Genomic DNA, 20962 nt, shown 5'->3' on the forward strand with positions numbered 1-20962 from the left:
CTGTAGCACTTGTCCATAGCCAGTGATGAGGAGGCAGAGGCAGGAGGATCTCTGGCACTTGCTGCCTCTATGAGCCCTGGGTTCAATGAAAGACCCTCACTCAAAAAGTAGGATAAAGAGGAACTGAAGAAGATACCTCTGACTTCCCCACACATGAGCACACATGTGTAAACACATACACTTTTGCATACACAATGTATACACTATCCATGCACACACACACAAACACAAAGTAAGAGTCCTTGTACAGAAAAACCTAGTTTTACTTAGAACCTAGTCAGAGTACTTTTAGGAATCATCCACGTCCTTTTTCTACATTAATAAAATGAAAAATGAAAGAAAATATGTGATAAGCGTCATTATTTTGAGTAAGCTGTGAGGGAAATCTTACTACTTTGGATCCCTAGGGTGCCGCAGCAGGTGAAGGTGCCAAGCCAAGTGACTTACATTCACTGTCTTGGGCCCACATGAGAGAGAGAGAGAACTGACTCCTTAACTGTCCTCTGTCCCCTACATGTGTGCTGTGGCATGCATGCACCTACACACATACAAACAAAGAAATAAATTCCATTTAAATCAACATACTTAGCTTGGATTTTCTAAGTGTTTTAGTAATTTTAAAAGTAACCTTAAAAACTAAGTAATTATTTTGCCTTTAGGTTCCTCAAAGAAAAACACAGTCAGGTTGCTTTGATCTAGACACGTCACTACTGCATCTGAGAAGCCTATCCTCCAAAAGGTAATCACCTCAAGTGCGTGGGTGTGAAGTAGAACTGTGCTGACTCTAAGTCAAAGTGTAATAAAAAATATTATCTTGATGTGGATGCCCTTGTAGAGACACATGGTGACACAAAACCATCTAACTCCAGTTCCAGGGACTCTGACACCTGGCCTTCATAGACACTAGGCATACAGACATACATGCAGACAAACACCCCTGCATATAACTTTTATAAAAATTAAAGATTTTGGCTAAAGAAAAAGATGAAGTCCCATTTCCATGCTGCTGCACATACACATAAAGAGAGAGACAGCGAGCTTAGCTGTGTGCTCATCACCATAGTCAGAAACACAGCAGTTTCTGCTGATCCTTCACCTTCATCTTCTAGCCCACATTGCCTCTCTCCCTCCTTTCCTCTCCACATCCCTCTTACTCCTCCTTTTTAAAAAAATATTTATTATATATAAGTACATTATAATATATTTATTACATATAATTATTATAATATAATAAATATTATTATTATATCAGACACACCAGAACAGGACATGAGATCTCATTACAGATGGTTGTGAGCCACCATATGGTTGCTGGAATTTGAACTCAGGACCTCTGGAGGAAAGTCAGTGCTCTTAACCGCTGAGCCATCTCTCCAACCTTCTTCCCTCCTCCTTAAAATCTCTGTTTTCTTTGTCAATAATCCAGCCTAGGGTTTCATATGTAGCAGGCAAGCTTTCTTCCACTGGGCTCCATCCATGGCCAGCCTGTAATTACAGTCACATAATTTTGCCCTTGAGTTCTTGTTCTCAGCTGAAAGTGATGTAGAATTCTGAGTGTTAGCATTTCCAGTAGATCCCACCATGTGATGTGTTATAAATTATACCTTGACAGAGATCTGCCTGCCTCTGCCTCCCAAGTCCTGGAATTAAAGGCATGTGCCATCACCACTCAGCTAAAACTTTTATAAAGTTTGATAGCATTAATTTTATTTTAGTAGTTTGAATGAAGTTGTTCAGCTTCTTCTAACTCACTTTATAGATGTAAACAAGGAAATATTGCAGTTACCGTGTACTACTTTTCTTTGCTTTTACTTTCCAATAGCTCTCGACCGTGTCTGAACATTGAAGCGGACCCAGATGTTCATGAAAAGCCTTTTTTGAGTTCAAGTGCTCCACCAATCACAAGTCTTAGTCTCCTAGGGAATTTTGAGGTAATGCAGCTTTGAAACTATTTTAGAAGTCAAAGTGCCTTAAACTAGGGCACTAGGGCTACGGTATCATTATGTCTTAAACATTCTCTGTGAGAAGGAAATAAATGAATCGACTGTCTTTTCTCAAAGCCTTGAAATTGCCTATGTGCTCCTTCTCAAATGATCTCTTAACTGAAGGCTGCTCCTCACACCCCTCATATCCCCCTTAGGTAACTTCAAACTTCACATAAGCTTGTGAGGGTCTTGAAAACACCTGAAGAGCCACCACTTAGAGGCGGATCTCAGGAGTGAGTGCCATGTGGGTAGACAGAGCTTCTTCACATAGTTGCTTAAACTTTTTCAGCTAAACTAAACAAAACTCCATATATCACAGAGCAGCATCTTTTACAAACAGAAGTAGTCCTTTTTCAAGATGACAAATGTTTGGCTTAACTTTCTAACAGGACTTCCATATGTGGCCTGCTGTCAAGACCTTCTAACACCTTCTAGTGGGCTCTCTCTGGGCAGATACCTTCTCTGGTAGAGCTTTTCTTTTCAAATATGGCCTATTATATAACCTAGGCCAGCTTGGAACCTACTGCAGAGTCCAAGCCAGCCTTGAACTCACAGCAGTCCTCTCGTCCCAGATACCAAGTGCTGGTGAGATTGCAGGTGTGAGTCCTGTTCCCAGCAGACAGCATATTTTCCACTCGCAAAGATAGCATATCAGGTGATTATATCTAACAAACGGCAAGGTTCCAAGAGCATCCGGTGGTGGCTGAATGGGTGAGAAGAGGATTGGGTTGGATCTAGTAGAAAGTGGTAGAGGTGATTTAGGGTCAGGTAAGAAACACGTCTCTTATAATAACCACCATTTCTCAATTTGAGCCACGGTTTCTGTGTCACTCAGACTTCCAAGTGGCCACTCACTACACTCTTGCCTGAGCCTTGTTGTGTAATGGGTCACAGACATATGCTACCACAGCACCTAGAAAACATAGTCAGATATTTCCTAAGTGAAATTAATGTGCTAAATTTTCAACGTTTTCAGAACACATGTTGTCTTCCTTCCAGGAGTCGGTTCTGAATTACCGTTTAGACCCCCTCGGCGTAGTTGATGGCTTCACTGCTGAGGTGGGGGCCAGTGGGACTTTCTGCCCTACGCACCTGACCCTGCCGGTGGAAGTGTCGTTCTACAGTGTTTCGGATGATAACGCCCCCTCGCCTTATATGGCAAGTACTTTGTCTTTTCTGCAGTTCTGTAAGTCACTTCTCTGCTGCAGTCCTGTCCTAGAAAGCGTGAAGCAGTTCCTAAGAGAAAGTTAAAAACTGAATGCAGACCAATAGGCCAAAATACCGCTCCATGACCTTTCTCTCAGCTGGCTCAAACTGTAGTGACCTGCTTTGTGTTTTAAAATGGTGCTGTAATGTTACCCATTTCTATGTAACTTGCTAGTGCCTGACATAGTTCACACAAATTCCCTAGTGCTTACTGTGTACTCTGATGCCAAGTGGCTGCCTCTTCACACTGTCCTTATGTCATTCAGATTTAGTAAGATCTGGGGACTTGGGGTGACCTGAGGCCTCTCCACCCCATCTCCCACCCCTAACCCCCTTTTATCCTGGGGTTCTAGAGAGTGTGAGCTGTTTCTGATGGCACCAGTGGAAGGTGGGAGAGCTCCTGGGAGTTAGAACAGTCTTGAGCCTGAGGTCTTTAAGTTTACCTCCCCATTTTCTACTTCAGCGGAGTCTGGGTAAAACAAGCCTTAACCTGCAGAAGTGCATCTGAACACTGGAGTGTGTACAAACACTCCTTCAGAAACAAGGAGAGGTTTGTGGTGATGGTGTAAGTGCAGAGTCACATACGTCTCACTGTGAGAAGCAGAAATTCATACAGGTCTAGACCTGCATCTCTAACCTAGCACCTGCCCGATATCCTCCTCTCTCCTGCCTTCGGGGGTTTTAAGAACATTAGTGACAATGTCTTTTGTTAAGAGTAAAAGCTATGAAAAGGGATCTCTCCATACCTGACAGGACAAGAAGCTGTACTTTTTAAAGAGCTAACTATGGCCACCTCGGTGCTGTCCAGTTTTTCAAGGGAGCTAATTTAGGTCTACTCCAGTATTAAAGTGACACTTTTGGTCCAGGGCCTGGCTAGTGTTTCATACTTTGATAGAAAACAGTAGTCTGGTGGGAACTTTGAATGGACACTGGAAAGTGGATAACTCAACCTACTGAATTGTTAGGGTATTCTCCTAAGGAGGCCTACCTTCTATCACAGTGGGGTTGAGGCTAGCCTGGGCTATGTAGTAAGTTCCAGAAGAGCCTTGGCTACAGAGGATAATGTTATCTCAAAAACCTAAACTAACTGAAACTCAATGCCTGCCTGCCTTTTGGTGATGATCTTCACTCTCGGTCACATTTCCCCTGCATCTGTCTATTTAGTAGGAATAGGTCCCTTTGCTAGTGGCTCACTCCAAGCCTCACACCACAGATCTTTCCTGAAATTTGTTCTATTTCGATAGTTTAGTCTGCTTCAAAGGACTGGTTCTTTTGTTAGACCATCAGAAGTAATGCATGTTTGTGGTACTCTAATAACCGTGAGACCTGTCCCCACAGACAGAATGGCCCCAGGGGTAAAATGTTAGGACAGAAAATTCTTTGTGGTGGGATTTTGCATCAATCAATTCTTGAAAAATTAATTCTTCATTTTGGAGTCAGTGGTAAGAATGTTCTCCCAGAACTGCACCACTGCGCTCAGCTGCCCGGGAACTGTGTCCAGAGAAACCAGCTGTCGTGTTGGTGAGGTCAGACTAGGCCTGTGTTATGGGCTGATGACTGACTAGAAACGGTTTCCTTCTGCTCGTATTAGTCAAATGGATGCCTGTCGGTTTTAGTTTTCCATCTACTGTTTCATACTAGTATTTGTTGTTAGTTTTATTTTTTGACATGGGTCAGTCTGACCTCAAAGTTTATGTAGCTAAGGCTGGCCTTGAACTCGTGGTCTTTCTGCCTCCACATCCCGAGTGCTGGAATTACTGATATGTCACTGCACCTAGAAATTCATATTCTTTGTAATAATTTGGGGTTAATTTTTTTGGTGTTAGGATTCTGCCAAATTTAATCATCTTAACCTTACTATTACAAACATGCCCAAGGAAATGTTTCATTATGTTAATGTGGTTTTCTTAGGTAAAAATATTGGTATGCTGGCCCATGAAATGAATTGAATAATATTAATTAAATCCCAGCTTTCTAGTGCTACTACTTGTCTTAAATTATTTGAAAACTGTTCTTTGGAAGCTGAAGAGAAGGCTCAAAGAACATTTGCTATTCTTCCAGAATAGCACCCACCCTGGGCAGCTCACAACACTCTGATTCTAGTTCCAGGAGATCCAGTTCCCTCTCTTGGCCTCCAAGGGCTCTATATTCATTCAAATACCCACACAAACACACACATAATTAAAAAGAAGAAGAACGTGGTTATACTGGAGTGCTGCCCTAAACTTAAAAGACCTTTCAAAAATCTTCAGTGTCTGTGAGCCATTATGATCAAAAAATTATCAGAATTGTACATTAGAGAAAGAAACACAATCACAGTCATAGTTGTCATTGTCCTGGCTCTCTTATGTGTGGGAAGGAGGTTGGGAGGATGGGCAAGCACTCCTGGCCCTCCCTACCAATGTGATTATAAAGGTAGCTGTCCTTTCGATATGCCTTACTTACTCCTTCTAGAGCTAGAAGGGAGTAGTTTCTCATGTAACTATCCACACTGCTTGTACTTGGGAAGTGGTGTGCGTACACCGCAGTATTCACTGAGCACACTGTGAAGAACTACTGTTGCGCTGCCAAGGTGTGTGGCTAACATTCATGCCCTGCCTGTGAAGGTAGGATCATGTATCAGAGCAGGACTCTCTCTCTCCTCTCGGTCCATTGCTTTTTACTTCCTAACCCAGGTCTCATGTCACCTAGTGCTACAGTCCTCTGTTACACTACCTTGAGATTCCTGTTTAGGATATGTAATGATGATTCATTACCATATAGAGCACATACTCACTCTGCTTACCTGCCATAACTACTGGGAGGACAGCATCACTCAGGAAAGTAGACAGGGACAGGGTTCACAAGCACCACCACCTGTGGCCATGCCTGTACCCTGGTGATTGGGAAACCTTTTGCACATTCAATCTGACCTTTGAACTTACTTTTACACTTTCTTCCCCATTGTTTGAACTTTGCAAAAAACTGCTGTCTGTACTTAAGGTTTTCTTAAACTTTGCTATACAAATTATATCATCAGGGGAGTGCTGTCGTTGAAAGGCAGATCTGATTTGGTAGATCTGGAAAGTGGCCAGGCAGATTACTTTCCTAACAAAATCATGTGTGTGTGTGCACGTGCATGCATGCATGCAGTGCTGTTGCTGCTATCAATTTGAGTACTAAGTGGAGGACCTCCAGGGTCCCTTTTAGGTTTACCTAGTGAGATGACTGTGATTCACTTTTGACTTCTCCCCAGAGCTCAGCAATTAGACCTTCAAGCCAGTGTGCTCTGGTTTAGAGCCAAATCAAACTCTAAGATTCCTTACTAAGGAAACAGCTAAAAGACAATACCCCTGGGTGTGATTGATCACAGCTGTGATTCCAGCATTTGAGAGGCTAAGGCAGGGGGATTTTCATGAGTTCCAGCCCAGTCTTGCCTACATAGTGAGACTTTGTGTAAACAAAGAACCAGAAGAAATAGAAATAATTTGGGTATGGTAATACACACCACTTTCCAGCACTTGGAAAACAGAAGCAGAAGTTCAAGGCTACTGTTGTCAACATAGTCAGTTTGAATCCAGCCTGGAGTACATAAAACTCTGTATGAAAAAAATGGAAAAAATATAAAATAAATCTTCACAATAGCACCTTAAAAGATCCAGATTAAGACCCAGCATGGCACCGCTGCTTCTGAAGCAGCATTTCCTCTTGGAAAACAGAGTGTCTTGCCTTTTGCAGAGCGTGCAGCTTGGTGGTAAACCTTCATACTTGCTTTGAACATCTCATCTGCTAGAAATTCATCAGGCTGGAACCCAGATTTCCAACCCCATTTAGCTGTCTTAATTCTTTTCTCCTGTCTTTCATCAGAAATTCAGATGTGTAAGTTGACTCACTGAAGAATTCCTTCATTTGCAGCCCCAAACTAGATGTCGTATACTCGTTACTTTTCCATACTCCGTGATCAATCATTTATTTCATTGCTTCTTCATCCCTCTTCACCCCTCAGAAAATGGGACTAATCCTATAGCCTTGTTTTATTTATTTCCTTATGGCTAGGAAATATGACTCTTGGTCTGTGCCTCAGTGGACAACTCCAAGCAGTGTGGCCTTAATGCTGCTGCTTGTTGCAAGGTGTCTAGGAAGAGCATCAGTGAATGGTCTCTTTAGAAGGGGGAGGGAGTCTCACTGTTTCATACTCTTAATGCAATTTGAATGTTTTCCCTTAGAAATAAGTTACTGAAGTTTGTACAAAAACATGTTCTTTCTTTCATTTGTTATATATGTATGCACTCAATTTGTCTTCTTTTGTTTCAAGGGTGTGATTACTTTAGAGTCCCTTGGTAAAAGGGGTTATCGAGTACCTCCTTCAGGAACGATACAAGTGGTATGTGTTTTATAGCCTACAATTGCAATAATCATTCTCTCACACATATAGAGCTTAGCCCTTTCTCCTGCTACTGCTGCTGCAACAACCTTGGTAAGTAACAGTGGGCTGCAGCTTTGTTTGCAGTTGCCATGGAATTGGAGTTGCCCCAGGAATGAGCATTTTGGGGGCCTCCATTAAAGGAAAAGATTAATAAGCTAATCGAGGTGAATGCTTTAGACAAATAATATGAACCATTTACATGGCTTAAACTGAACTATTTTCAATATATTTAGATCTTGACCAGTGCCTTCTATTAAATAGTAAGTGATATTGAGATTGATCTGTGTCAAAGGCGACCCTAAAAATACTGCATTGCTTTGGTGGGAAAGCCTGGAAAACAAGATGTTAATAGTAGTGGAATGATTTCTAAAACTGACTCAGTGCAGTTGATAGGTGCGGGGCAGAGAAGGTGGTGTGCCTTCAACTGTATTCGTCTAACTTGGCCTAAGGAAACCCCTTCTTACCAGGGCAGAGCTGTCTGACCCAGGATAACACCGCAGGTCCTCAGTCTGCTTCAGATTTTGCAGCCTGGAAAAATCTAGCTGGTGATGGCTGTTTGCACTCAGCCTCTGGTCCAGCCCAGCAGGCGTTCTGAGCCCTGTGACCTCAAGGGGTCAGCACTTCTGTCAGCCGGGTCACACCTTACCGAGTCTGACTCAGAGCTGTACTACAGCTGTGTATTTATCTGACATCTCACAAGAGTGAGACAGTAATGAGCAGTGTGTGTGTCACAGAAGAACGGCTGCTTATTTAAATGCGATTTCCCTATCTAGACATTTTTTTAAAGCTAAGGAGTGATCCTTGTCCATTCTTTATCACAAGGCTGTGGAACTCATGAGGGCGTATGAACCACTGCAGCACTAGCTACGAGCTGCCCTAGTGATAAGCCATTAACCCAGAAAGAGAAGTTCACCTCTAAGTGGTCCGTTTTAAGCACGCGTTTTTTCTTCACATGGTCTGAAGACCTGGGTCTGCTTGTACTTATTGACTGTATCAGCCTTGATCTTAGCACATGCTAGGTTATAAACTTGGATCATAATGCTGATGTATTTCTCATTTTGATTCAGTGAGTGATGTCCAGTCCCTGGGACGAGCTTCTGAAAGCCTGGCACCAAGTTACCGATTGATGTGTTGGTAATTTGGTTAAAGTCAGTTCAGCAGCTTGGGTTTTTAATTTAAAATTGTGTATTTTAAAAAATTACATTTTTCAGTCAGTCATAGCCAAGTAACAATCGCATTACCCCAGTCTTCTCTGAGGCTACAGATCTCGGTCTGTAACGTAATGGCAGTGACGATTTGTGACGCCTGATGTTTGCTAATGATTCCGAGTGTAAAAGCACAATGCTGTCACAGACTGGGGGTCTAGTGAGAATGAGCTTGTTTATCTACTTGCTGACCTTGAAACATTTTCAGTAAAAACTCCTCCCCCTTGAACAGTTATAGCAATCTTACAGTAAGTAGTTTAAAGCAGTTACTCTCAAATTCTGGTTTTACTGAGCTTATAGTTTTTATTTAAAAAATTACAATCCATTAAAATATAAGCAAAATTAAGATTCTACCTTGAGAATTTGCAGTTGTTATCACCAGGGAAGCTAATGTTTGAAATGACAGAATTAGAATATGCTAATGCAAAAGGTACCATGAAGAGTGTGTTATGCCCAAACTGGCAGAACCATTTCTGAAAATCTGAACAATGAGAAAGTGTATGTTATTTGCTATTAATCTGAAATCGTGGCTAAAGATCTTGATTTGTTACAAGATTTTTTCTTATTGTCATATAAGAAATGAGATTGAATCTCTACAAGAATATTTCGAGTATTACTTTTCAACTGTTAATGTTAGCTCTCTAGTGGAAGTAAATTACTAAAGAGCCTATTGAATTACTGGAAGGTATTCTGCATCAGATTTACAAATCACTCTTTTGAAGAAAGACCCTTCTGTTGTGTCTTCAGACCTTATTCAATCCCAATAAGACTGTGGTGAAGATGTTTGTTGTCGTGTATGACCTACGAAGTATGCCAGCCAATCACCAGACATTCCTGCGACAGAGGACGTTTTCTGTTCCTGTTAAACAAGAAATGAAGAGAAGTATTAACAAAGAGAATGTCCAGCACACGGCACAGTTACTACGCTACCTCATACACCTGAGGTAATGTTTCAGATGAATGGGAAAGTACCTTATTCAGGACCATTTAACATTGTTAGACTTTTTTTTTTTTTCTTTTTTCTTTTTTTTGGAGCTGGGGACCGAACCCAGGGCCTTGCGCTTGCTAGGCAAGCGCTCTACCACTGAGCTAAATTCCCAACCCCTAGACTTTTTTAAGATTTATTTATTTGTGTATTTTATCAAGATGGGTGCTCTGTCGGCATGCACACTGCACACCACAAAAGGGCGTCAGATCCCATTAGACAGTTATGAGCTTCCATGTAGGTTCTGGGAATTGAACCCAGGACCTCGAAACAGCAGCCAGTACTCTAATCCTCCCCAGCCCACTAGACTTTTTTTTTTTTAAGGGAACTTTTTTTTTTTTTTTTTTTTGAGCTGGGGACCGAACCCAGGGCCTTGCGCTTGCTAGGCAAGCACTCTACCATTGAGCTAAATCCCCAACCCCTAAAGAGAACTTTTAACTGACTATATTATATTAATACCATACACTCTGCTTAGCATGGGGTCTCCTGACAACATGCTAACTTGGAAAATGTGTGGCATTCATTCTTACCATCCTTGCTACTTATTAAAATCAGGGGCTTGCACTTGTAACTGTTAAATACAAAAAGTCAGGATGAAGCCTGATATTTGAGGCAGTAACTTTTAAAACCAGTGTTGCTGATAGAAACTTAGTCTGAGTCATCAGCTTGGTTTGCCGTTACCAGCAGCCATTTAGTAAAGTGACAAAGCTGGCTCTGTAGCCTCTTGTCTGCCATCCCAGAACCTGGGTGGTGGAGACAGGAAGCTCAGAAGTTCAAGGCCATCCTCTGCTACCTGTCAGGTTTGAGGCCAGCCTGGGTTACATAGACCCTGTCTGCAAAAAATCACTGGAAAGTAAAAAGAAACAGGTAAAATTAATACATTTTACTTAACCTAGAAAATCTAAATGTCATAATTTGAATGTATAATCAGTATAAAATCAGGATAACTTTACATTCTTTTTGTTTTAACATATCTTCTAAATCAACAATATACTTTACCCTTGGGACAATCAATTTGAAGTAGTCCCATTTGAGGTGACTGTTAGCCACATGTAGCTGGGTAGCCATATTGGATCGAGGAGTTCTTAAACTTGACTCACCACTCCTTGATTGTTCCCACATGCTTCTAGACATCTGGGAGGTGACAGTGCTGATGTGGAGGCTACGTTTCAGAGATTCTGTATCCTACAACTTAGTGTTTAACCTGGAGCTTTAGCTCTGTAAAGGCTTTTGTTGTTGTTTGCTTGTTGTCCTTCTGGTCCATGTTGCCAACATCCTCATTTCCAGTTTAAGGCCTCTGTCCCTGTGTAACTCTCTGGAACACTGAGCAAATAAAAGACAGACGTCAATAGCTTTTCCTACAACTCTATGGAATGTTCTCAGCTTCATCAGTGACTGGTTCTTTATTGTAAGGAATCCTGTGACTCTCAGCCATCATTCAGTATGTAACTGCAGGTTAGGTAGGGAGGGAGTTAGCCACACAAGTCCCATACCTGAAAAGGACTGCTTCTCTCAGAACACTGCATGATGGGCCTCTCCACCTGTTGTTCTGGATCCAAAAGGCAATGTTCTACTCACCATGGCACTGCCTGACAAAAGAAGCTATGAGAATGAGAAAGCGTCCACCAAACACACACTTGGAAAACTTTCAAAATGAGAAATGTGGGCCAGCGAGATGGGTCCCTCATGTTATAAGGAAAGAACTAATTCTTACAAGTTGTCCTCTGAACTCTATTTGTGTGTGGCATGTACCCATCCCCTCACACAGATAGTTTTTTAAATGTTACAATCTTTAAATATATATAAATGTTCCCAGATATGGTTAAACCAGTTCTTGGAAAGGATGAAGCAGGAGGGCTGACTGCTATGAGTTCAAGGTCATCCTGGCTATAAAATGAGTTCTGTGGGCCTGAATTGCAGAGTGATACCTGGACATGAGAAACATGCATGCATGCATGCATGCATGCATACATACATACATACATACATACACACACACACACACACACACACACACACACACACACACGCACGTGTAATCAAATAGCACACTCTAGGAATACTTCCCAATGATGGGCTGTGTTGCTCAGTGATAGTGATATTCCCTTAGTATGAGGAAGGTCCTGGATTTGATTCTCAGTGCTACAAAATGAGAGAGGGAGAGGGAGAGAGAGAGGGACAGATAGAAGGAAGGAAAGATATAGTTTATTGGTAGAATTCTTTCCTACTATATATGAGGCTCTGTGTTCAGTCCCAAGTACTGTTAAATCAGTCAAACAACCAGTCACCATCCCGGCCCAGTAGGAAAAGACTCAGGTCTCTGATTCAGCTTCTGTTTCACACCATTCTCTTGATGGTTGATTGGTTGGTGTTATCTGTGTTGTGGTGTCCAGGATCAAACCTGCAGCCTTGTGTATGCCACTGAGTTGCATTGTCAGCCTCTCAAAGTTTCAGAGCCTTAGCGTGTGTAACCATCATTCACCCAAAGTCAGCAACCTCTGTAGTTTTCATAGAATGACTAAATGTGTAGAAGCCTATTTGGAAAAATGACATCGTCCCCAAAGCTTCCCAAGGGGAAAACCTCAGGGAGGAGGAGTGAGCCAGTCAGTGTCACACCAGGACTTCCCATTAGCTTTAGAGTAAAATCCATAAACAGACCGGCATTTCTGCTGTTCCAAGGAAACAGAGAAATTAGTACTTCATGGTGTCTGCTGCAGGAGGTTAGTGGAGGATAGAAACGATTCCGTGCCAACTTTTATAGCTTCTTCTCATTTCACCAATAACTTCTGTCTTCTGGTAGTGTTTAGGTTTGATGGTTTTATTTAACCAACTGCCAACAATAGCAATGATTGTTCCAGAAATTGAACCTTGCCAGGCATGGTGCACACATCTGTAATACTAACAGCACTAAAGAGGCTAAGGCAGGAGGATTACTAAAAGTTCAAGGCCAGCCTTCATTACATGGTGAGTTCCAAGGCAGCCTGAGTACAGTAGGAGTCCAGTCTCAAAACAAAAACTATGCACTGGTGTAAAGCACCCTCTGCCCAGATCTGAGGTCCAGAGTTCTCATTTCCAGAACACACGTAGAAGCGGAGCAGATGTGGCAGCTATCTAGAATCCTTGGAGCAAGCTGGATGGCTAGATATGCTGGCTCGTATTTATGTCGACTTGACATAAGTCAGAGTCATTTGGGAAGAGGGAATTGAGAAAATGTTCCCACCAGATTGGCCTGTGGGCAAGCCTATGATATATGTCCTGATAGATAATGGGTGTGGGAGGGCCTAGCTCACTGTAGGAGACGACACCTTGGGTTGATGGTCCCAAGTACAATAAGTAAACAGGAGCAAGACAGGAAGTAGAATTCTGCCATGGCCTCTGCTTCAATTTCTGCCACCAGATTCTGGCCTTGAGTCCCCTACCCTGACTTCCTGGATGACAGACTATAAGTTGTAAGATAAAATAAATCCTTCTTCTCCCCAAGTCGTTTGTGGTCATGGTGTTTAGTCACAACAATAGAAACCCTAACTAAGACACTAGACTAGCCAAGACAGTGAGCTGGGTTCAGTGACAGACCCTGCCTTAATATGAACACCTCAGATGAAATGGAGAAGAAACCAAATGTCACCTCTGACCTTCACATGCATGCACACACACAAATACACGTTAGGAAAAACTTGTATCTTTTTTTGTCTGTTTGTTTTATTTCAAGACAGTTTTATATTATAGTCCAGGCTGGCTTGTCATTGAATAAATCATTCATGATGGCCTCAAATGTGATAGTCTCTTTGTCGTGACCTATTGAGTGATGGGATTACATGAATAGACAATCCATCCAGAAAAACTTTTAATATTCTACAGTGACTCTTTTGAGTATGTGATTCATTTTAACTTACCCTATGTCATAGACAGCTAATTTGTATGAATTATGTCTTATCTGTGTGTCTAGAATATGCCTGACCTGCAAAGCCAAAGGCATAATTACATAATTAACTAGTGTCAGTGGAAATTTGATACCTTAGATAAGGAAAGTGCACGTACAGCAGGGCCAGAGAGGAGCAGTGACGTTACAGAGCAGAAGGCTGAGGGAGCGATGAATCAGTTTTTGACAGTTCAGACCCAGATACTGGGGGAAAGAGAGTTAGTCTAGTGGCAGAGCAAGAATGATTCTTCCTCTTTCATGAGTAGCTTTACTTGTTTTAAAGACTCATCCCCTATCATCACTAATCTTTCTGTGTGTTTACTTAGGTTCCAGAGCTCTAAATCTGGGAAGATCTACCTCCATAGAGATGTCAGGCTCCTGTTCTCTAGAAAGTCCATGGAGGTTGATAGCGGTGCTGCGTATGAACTCAAGTCTTACACCGAATCGCCAACAAACCCACAGTTTTCACCAAGATGCTGATAAGGGAGACGGCTTAAAAGTATTTGCTCAGTACCCAAGCTTGAACGTGAGCATTCACAGAGTGGAATACATCCGATGACAGCCAGTGGAGTGGAGTGGCCCTCCTCTTGTCCTGGACCAGATTTTATTAAAGGACCCCTGAAGTGAGACCCATGACTCCTAAGTGGACTGGAAGCACCCCTGTCTTCACCCTTTTCGTACTGTTGAAACCACTTCATTGGACAGTTGCAATAGCAAAATCCCCAGTTAGATTAGTGTTTACACATTTTATTTCTGTTATTTAATATTTAATGTTTTCCTTAATAGTCAAGTGATGTTTGTCTCTAGTGTTCTAATGTAGCACAATCTATGTAAAATCATACTATGTATTTTTGACATTAATGTTGAAATTGAAATATATGCATAAGTCTTTAATTTTGTGTGGTGTGTTTTAAGTGCTATTCATTTAAGCTACTGAAAATGAGAATGAAATGTTGGGCTTCTTTAAGATTAATGCACTATGCAAGCATGTATGCTTTTGATATCTCTTCAGGTTAGGTTTTAAAGAACTCACCAGGGCTGTTCCCAGGGGTCCGACAAAGCTGCTCCCATCCTCCTAGCAAGCACTCAGCCTCCTGCCCATTCTCATTCTTCTAAGATCCCCCCACCCCCAAAACATTCTATTTTCCCTGAATCACTACTGTAGAGGTTTTACTTTAAATTGCTATCCCATGCTACATAATTTTCTCACACTGTTAAAAAGAATATGTACTTTGAAGAGAAATTAATATTTATATTGTAAATATATGCAAAAAACTAAAACGTGTATTTGGCTTTTATTCTTAAATGAGACATTTGTGTGACTGTTGGATTAACCACCAGACAGTTTCCATTCTACCTCTATAGCTGCCAAGGACAGAAGCACTTGGAATTGGAAAGGCCACCAAGAAAGGGAGCTTGGCTGGATATAACAGAAGCCTCCTCCTGAAATGCTCAGTAGAACACAACAGTCTTGGTATTTGTGCTGGGGCAATGGGTAGCACATAGACAACAAGATATGAATATTTAGAATGCAGACCAGGAGTAGGGCATATTCTTTTAATCCCAACACTTGAGGTGCAGAGGTTGGAGGATTGCTACAAGTGTGAGGCCAGCCTGGTCTACATAGTGAGCTCCAGGACAGCTAGAACTACATAGACTCTACCTAAAAAAAATTTTTTTTCACATTCTTAACTATTCAGCACCGGATTTCAAATAATTCTCAAGTCTCCTACTATATCCCTTTAATTTAAAAATGCATTCTTTCTGTGATGAACTGTAGATTAGTTTAGAATGCTTGCCTAATATGTGCAAAGTCCTGGGTTCAACCCACAGTACAACATAAGCCAGGCATGGTGGTACATTGTCATCCCAACATATAGGAGGCAGAGGCAGGAGGATCAGAAGTTCAAGGTTATTCCTGATTCTAGGGAGTTTGGGCCAACGAGAGCTGTACATGTACCTCTCAAAACCAGGAGGGGTGGGGTGGAGGGAAAAAGAAATGTTCTGATCTTCTGATCTTTTAAAAGTTTGCATATGATTATAAAACTTAAAAATTTTTTGTGCACATTAGCATCAGAGCCACCAGAGGGAGCTTTGTAAGAATCTCTGTCAAGAGTGTTTTTCATGGTTTCTAGTCTTAATTCTTTAAGCATTCAGTTCTTGTACTGGCTATATTAAATGCCCAGTGGCATTAAGCACTATACAGTTAGTAGCTAGTGTGTTGGGGAGCACGAACGTAGAACACCCACATTATCACAGAAAGTGCTGGGGAACAGCCCCATTCTGGACTGATGGCGGCTCAGGGTAAACAGATGTAAGTGATCTCTGGGTGAGTATAAGATGAGAAGAAAGAATGGGATTCAAGGGAAGACATTATAATCAAGTTGTCAGGCTTAGGGGCAGGCGCTTTACCTAAGAAGCCATCCCATTAACCCTGCACTCCTCTTGTTACACAGTGGGTAAAAAGCCAGGTGTAGTTGTATAGGTCTGTAATCCCAACATCTGGGAGACTGAGGCAGGTGAATTATAAAAGGCCAAAATAGAGTATTCAATGACTGTGTCTCAAGACAAAATACAGGGACAGGTAAAAATCCAGGCATAGTGCTCATGTCATCCAGCAGTTCAAAGCCTGAAGCAAGAGGACCATGAGAGTTCAAATCTAGCTAGAGTTCTATGGCAAGTTAGAGGCCAGCCTGGTTTACACCGACCCTTGTCAAAAATCGAGTAAGACAATGTAAGAGGCAGATAGATACATCCTAAGGGTGGAGCTCAGGAATTTCACGAGTTCAAGAGCAACCTAAGCCACGGAGTGAAACCACTCATCTCAAAAATTAAACTTTTAAAAAGAGGCAAATAGAGACTCAACAACAGAGGAGATTAAGAAGGGACAGGGCAGAACTGGGAACGGTGGCTCATACCTGTGATGGGGCAATGGCGTGTACATGGACCAGAAAGAATGGAAATGTAGAGAAAATCCAATGCTGGGGACCAGAATGGCCCAAATTCCTCAACACCGGAGGAGGAGCAGGCTCTCAAAATTTTAATAATGTTTAGCTGTGTCGACACATGCAAATTCCTTAAGTTGTATTTCATGTTTTCTATAGCTTGTAGGTTGCTGCAGTCCAGATGGAGAGAAGCCCCAGCAGCAAAATCAGAACATTTCCTTTAACCAATTGCCATTTCTTGGTTTTCTCCTAGTTTCTTTGTAAAGGGGCAAATGGCTGACTTGAGATTTTGGTTACACCGGGAGTCAGCCATAGAAGGGAGGGTCATTTAACTTGAGGCCAGACTTGAGCTTTACACCAGCTGTGAGGCCAGCTTATGGAGCTGCATGGTTAAGTCCCTCCCTGGCTTTAAACAGTAAAGGGAGGAGGAGGAATGACCAATAACTATCTAGAGATCAGAGGAAGGCATTTTGAGGGATGGAATACTGCAGCTCAGTGTGCAGTTTTAAAGATTAAAGTACATGGGGAATGGTGGTGTGAAGTAGTCTTCTAACAGACCCTGGGAACTGACGTTTGTCTAAAGTTGCTTTGTTCAGTTCCAGCTTCCTACAGAATGTAACACCCGGGGAGTGAAAATGGCCTGCCTCCAAACCCTGGCCCTTCTAGCTCCCAGTTCTGGGATCTTGGGCACAGGGTGAAATCTACATGTCCATATTTCCTGGCTTCTATTTCATCTTATGTTGGAACACTGCTATGGGCAACACAAAGACAGAGAATTTTTCTTTGTTTAGAGGTGGGACTCGTGTAACCCTAGCTAGCTCAAACTTGCTGTGTGGCTCAGGATGGCCTTGAATTCTCAATCCTCCTGTTCTGCTTCCTACGTGTTGAGATTACAGATGTGTACCACCACACCTAACACTTTCTTTTCTTCTAATGTGGGTGAGAGTTGCACTGGGACCAGAGCCAGGCTTTATGGCTCCTGATGACAGTGTTACTTGGGGAAGGATTGCTTATTAGATAGTTCCACAAAACAGGACATTGCCCCTAAGGAATTTTCCATTTGGTTAGCCTGTCTCCCAAAAATTCAGATTTGCCCTGACATGAATATCTATCTTAGGAGTAGATATATATATTACTAAGTATATATATATATATTACTAAGTATTACTTAGTATATAGTATATAGTATATATTTCTTTTCTGTCTTTGTCTCCCTTTCTTTGTCTGCCTGTTTCTTCTCTCTCTCTCTCTCTCTCTCTCTCTCTCTCTCTCTCTCTCTCTGTGTGTGTGTGTGTGTGTGTGTGCACTAAGAATTAAGAATTTTTATTCTTAATACATTTATTTGTATAGCAGACAATAGAATTACAAAAAGATGTGCAGGCATTACAATATCATTAGGATTCAATGTTGCTTAGAAGCCAACTTTTGGAACAGTAGATTATCAATGTATCATTTTTACATAAATGCTTTTTTCATTTTTAGAAACAGATTGTCTTTAAGGTCACACATACGTTTCTCCTGTATTCCTTGCTACATTTTAACCTCAAATTTACTCACACATATATATAATATATATAAATATTATTAATAAAAGTACTAGTTAGATGTGTCCACTAACCTGACTAGTACAATATCCTTCTCTATATAGGTCTACTCAAATGAAAAGCACTGAGAAGCTAAAGCAGGAGGTTTGCTGTGACTGAGGCTAGAGTGAGACCCTGTCTGGAACAAAACAAGCCAGGTATGGTGGCACATGCAGATTTTGTGAGTTCTAGAGGAGTTAGAAAAGAAAAAGACTCTGATCCACGCCATCCCTAGCCCCCCCACACACACACACCCACATTCCACCCCGGTGCCAAAAGCAGAGTTGGAGAGAGGCACGGAGGTTAATTGTCGGAACAGAATAATAACAAATGTGCTGTTGGTTTTGTTGTTGTTGAGTTCAGTTTTGGAGACTCACCTTCATGTAGCTTAGGCTGGGCTTGAACTGAAGTTCTTCTCTCCACTTGAGAAGTTCTGGGATTACAGGTTGCAAAGTCCTGGTGCTACAGTTGATTTGGGAACAAACGGTGCCATTCTCAAGGGATATTTTTGTCCAAGAGTTAGCTAGCCTCTTAAGCCCTTTTATCTTTAATCGTTACTTGGCTGACTAACACTTTCCTTCCTTCTCCAAGAAGAACTCTTAATCCTTTTGTTTTTCAAACTGAAATATCAGTCAAGTTTTCCTGTCTGAGATTCTACACTGGCTGAGGTTTTGTGTTTGTTTGGCCTTTGTAGTTGGTTTTTTGTTGTCTCGTTTTTGACACAGGGCCTCACACAGCCCAGGATAGCCTCAAAGTCAAGCTAAGGATAACTTTGAACTTCTTGATCCTTCTGCCTCTACCTCCCCACTCCTAGGACTAGGACTACAAGCATACACTACTATGTGCTTATGGGTTTTATGTGGTGCTAGGAGTCAAACACAGGGACATCCATTCCAGGCAACCAATCCATCTACTGTTGAGCCAACTCTCAAGCACCTCCCCCCCCCCGTGTGTGTGTGTGTGTGTATGTGTGTGAGTGTGTGTGTGAGTGTATGTGAGTGTGTGTGTGTGTGAGTGTGTCTGTGTGAGTGCGTGTGAGTGTGTCTGTGTGAGTGTGAGTGTGTGTGCATGTGTGTGTGCATGTGTGTGTGAGTGTGTCTGTGTAAGTGCGTGTGCGCGTGTGTGTCTGTGTCTGTGAGTGTGTGTGTGTGTGTGTGTCTGTCTGAGTGTGTGTCTGTATGTGTGAGTGTGTCTGTATAAGTGCGTGTGGGCGGGTGCGTGTGTGTGCGTATGCGTGTGTGCGTGTGCGTGTGTGTGTGTGTGTGTGTGAGTGTGTCTGTGTGTGTGAGTGTGTCTGTGTGTGTGAGTGTGTCTGTGTGTGTGTCTGTATGTGCGAGTGTGTCTAAGTGCGTGTGTGCATGTGTGTCTGTGTCTGAGTATGTCTGTGTGTGCGTATGTGTGTGTGTCTGTGCGTGTGTGAGTGTGTCTGTGTGTGTGAGTGTGTGTGTGTGTCTGTGTGTGTGCGTGTGTGTCTGTGTGTGTGTGTGTGTGTGTGTGTGTGTGTGTCTGTGTGTGTGTGTGAGTGTGTGTGTCTGTGTGTGTGTGAGTGTGTCTGTGTGTGTGGTGTGTCTCTGTGTGTGTGTGTGTGTGTGTGTGTGTGTGTGTTGGTAGGGGTGGTGCTGTTCTGGTGCTTGGAGAGGTTGAATGCAGGGATTTGTACATGCTAAGCAAACTCTCTACCACTGAGCTACGTGCCAGGGCTTCATTAAATTCCCCAGGGTGGCCTTTGATTTACTCTATAACCTAAGCATACATAAACTTGCAATACTTCTGTGTCAACCTCCCAGACAGTTGGAATTACAGTCCTACGACACAGGGCCCAGCTCTGGTTTTGATGTCTTCCAAATTCCATATCCAATTACTCCGAGCTTTTGATTGTTGCCCTGTCCTCCAGAACTGCATCCATTGCCTTCTGATTCTTACTAGTTGAATATATAAGGCTGCTTTATCCCCAGATTTCTAAGGGACATTTTCTTGGAACCAAATGTGCCAGCAGCTATTAGATGCTTAGTAGACTGTGGGACTGAGAATGGAGTCCCCAATGAAGGAATTGGAGAAAGGACTGAAGTAGCTGAAGGTGTTTGCAACCCCATAAGAAGAACGATACTATCAACCAACCAGACCCCACCAGAGCTCCCAGGGACTAAACCACCATCCCAAGAGTACACATGGAGCAACCCATGGCTCCAGTCACATAGGTAGCAGAGGATGGCCTTGTGGGGCATCAATGGGAGTAGAGGCCCTTGGTACTGTGAAGGCTCGATGCCCCAGTGTAGGGGAATGCCAGGGTGGGGAGTCAGGAGAGAATGGGAGGGTGGCTGATGGAGCACCCTAATAGAAGCAGGGGAGGAAGGATGGAATAGGGGGTTTACAGAGGGGAAACCGGGAAAGGGGATAACATTTGAAATGTAAAGAAAATATCCAATTTAAAAAAAAAAAAGATGCTTAGTAGAGAGACGAGTAAATATGAAGCCAAAGACTCGACAGTTAAGGAAATAATTGAAGAGCTCAATGTTTTGAGCTGACTACTGTGGGAGAGGAAGGAATGGAAGCTGAATTGATTCATCAGTGATTTATTGCATAGGAAATACCAAGGTCTGGGAATAAAATATTTGGCTTCTTCCCTGCTGTGGCTAATATGAAGAGGGATGCATTACCAAGGTAATCACAATTCCTGTGTAATGATGCTGTGCTCGTTGTGGATGAGGTTAGCCTAAGAACAAAAGGTT

General features: G+C 42.3%; 1 protein-coding gene across 6 annotated transcripts in view; it reads left to right on the plus strand.

The window, feature by feature from the left end:
- Fam214a (family with sequence similarity 214 member A) overlaps positions 1–14986 on the plus strand; it is a 69925-nt gene extending 54939 nt beyond the window's left edge. For 5 of the 6 annotated variants that reach the window (XM_032911607.1, XM_032911608.1, XM_032911610.1 and 2 more), the window contains 2 exons: positions 660–739; positions 1823–2120. In XM_032911607.1, the coding sequence (XP_032767498.1) occupies positions 660–739; positions 1823–1946 (204 nt within the window). In that variant the 3' untranslated portion in view covers positions 1947–2120. Of the gene's footprint in view, positions 1–659; positions 740–1822; positions 2121–2984; positions 3144–7485; positions 7555–9548; positions 9746–14031 lie in introns of those variants that run through there. The other variant, XM_032911611.1, reaches the window with a different exon arrangement.
- The last annotated feature ends 5976 nt before the right edge of the window (positions 14987–20962 follow it).

The sequence above is a fragment of the Rattus rattus genome, chromosome 8 (genome assembly GCF_011064425.1).
Source record: "Rattus rattus isolate New Zealand chromosome 8, Rrattus_CSIRO_v1, whole genome shotgun sequence".
In the NCBI taxonomy this organism is placed as follows: Eukaryota; Metazoa; Chordata; class Mammalia; order Rodentia; family Muridae; genus Rattus; species Rattus rattus.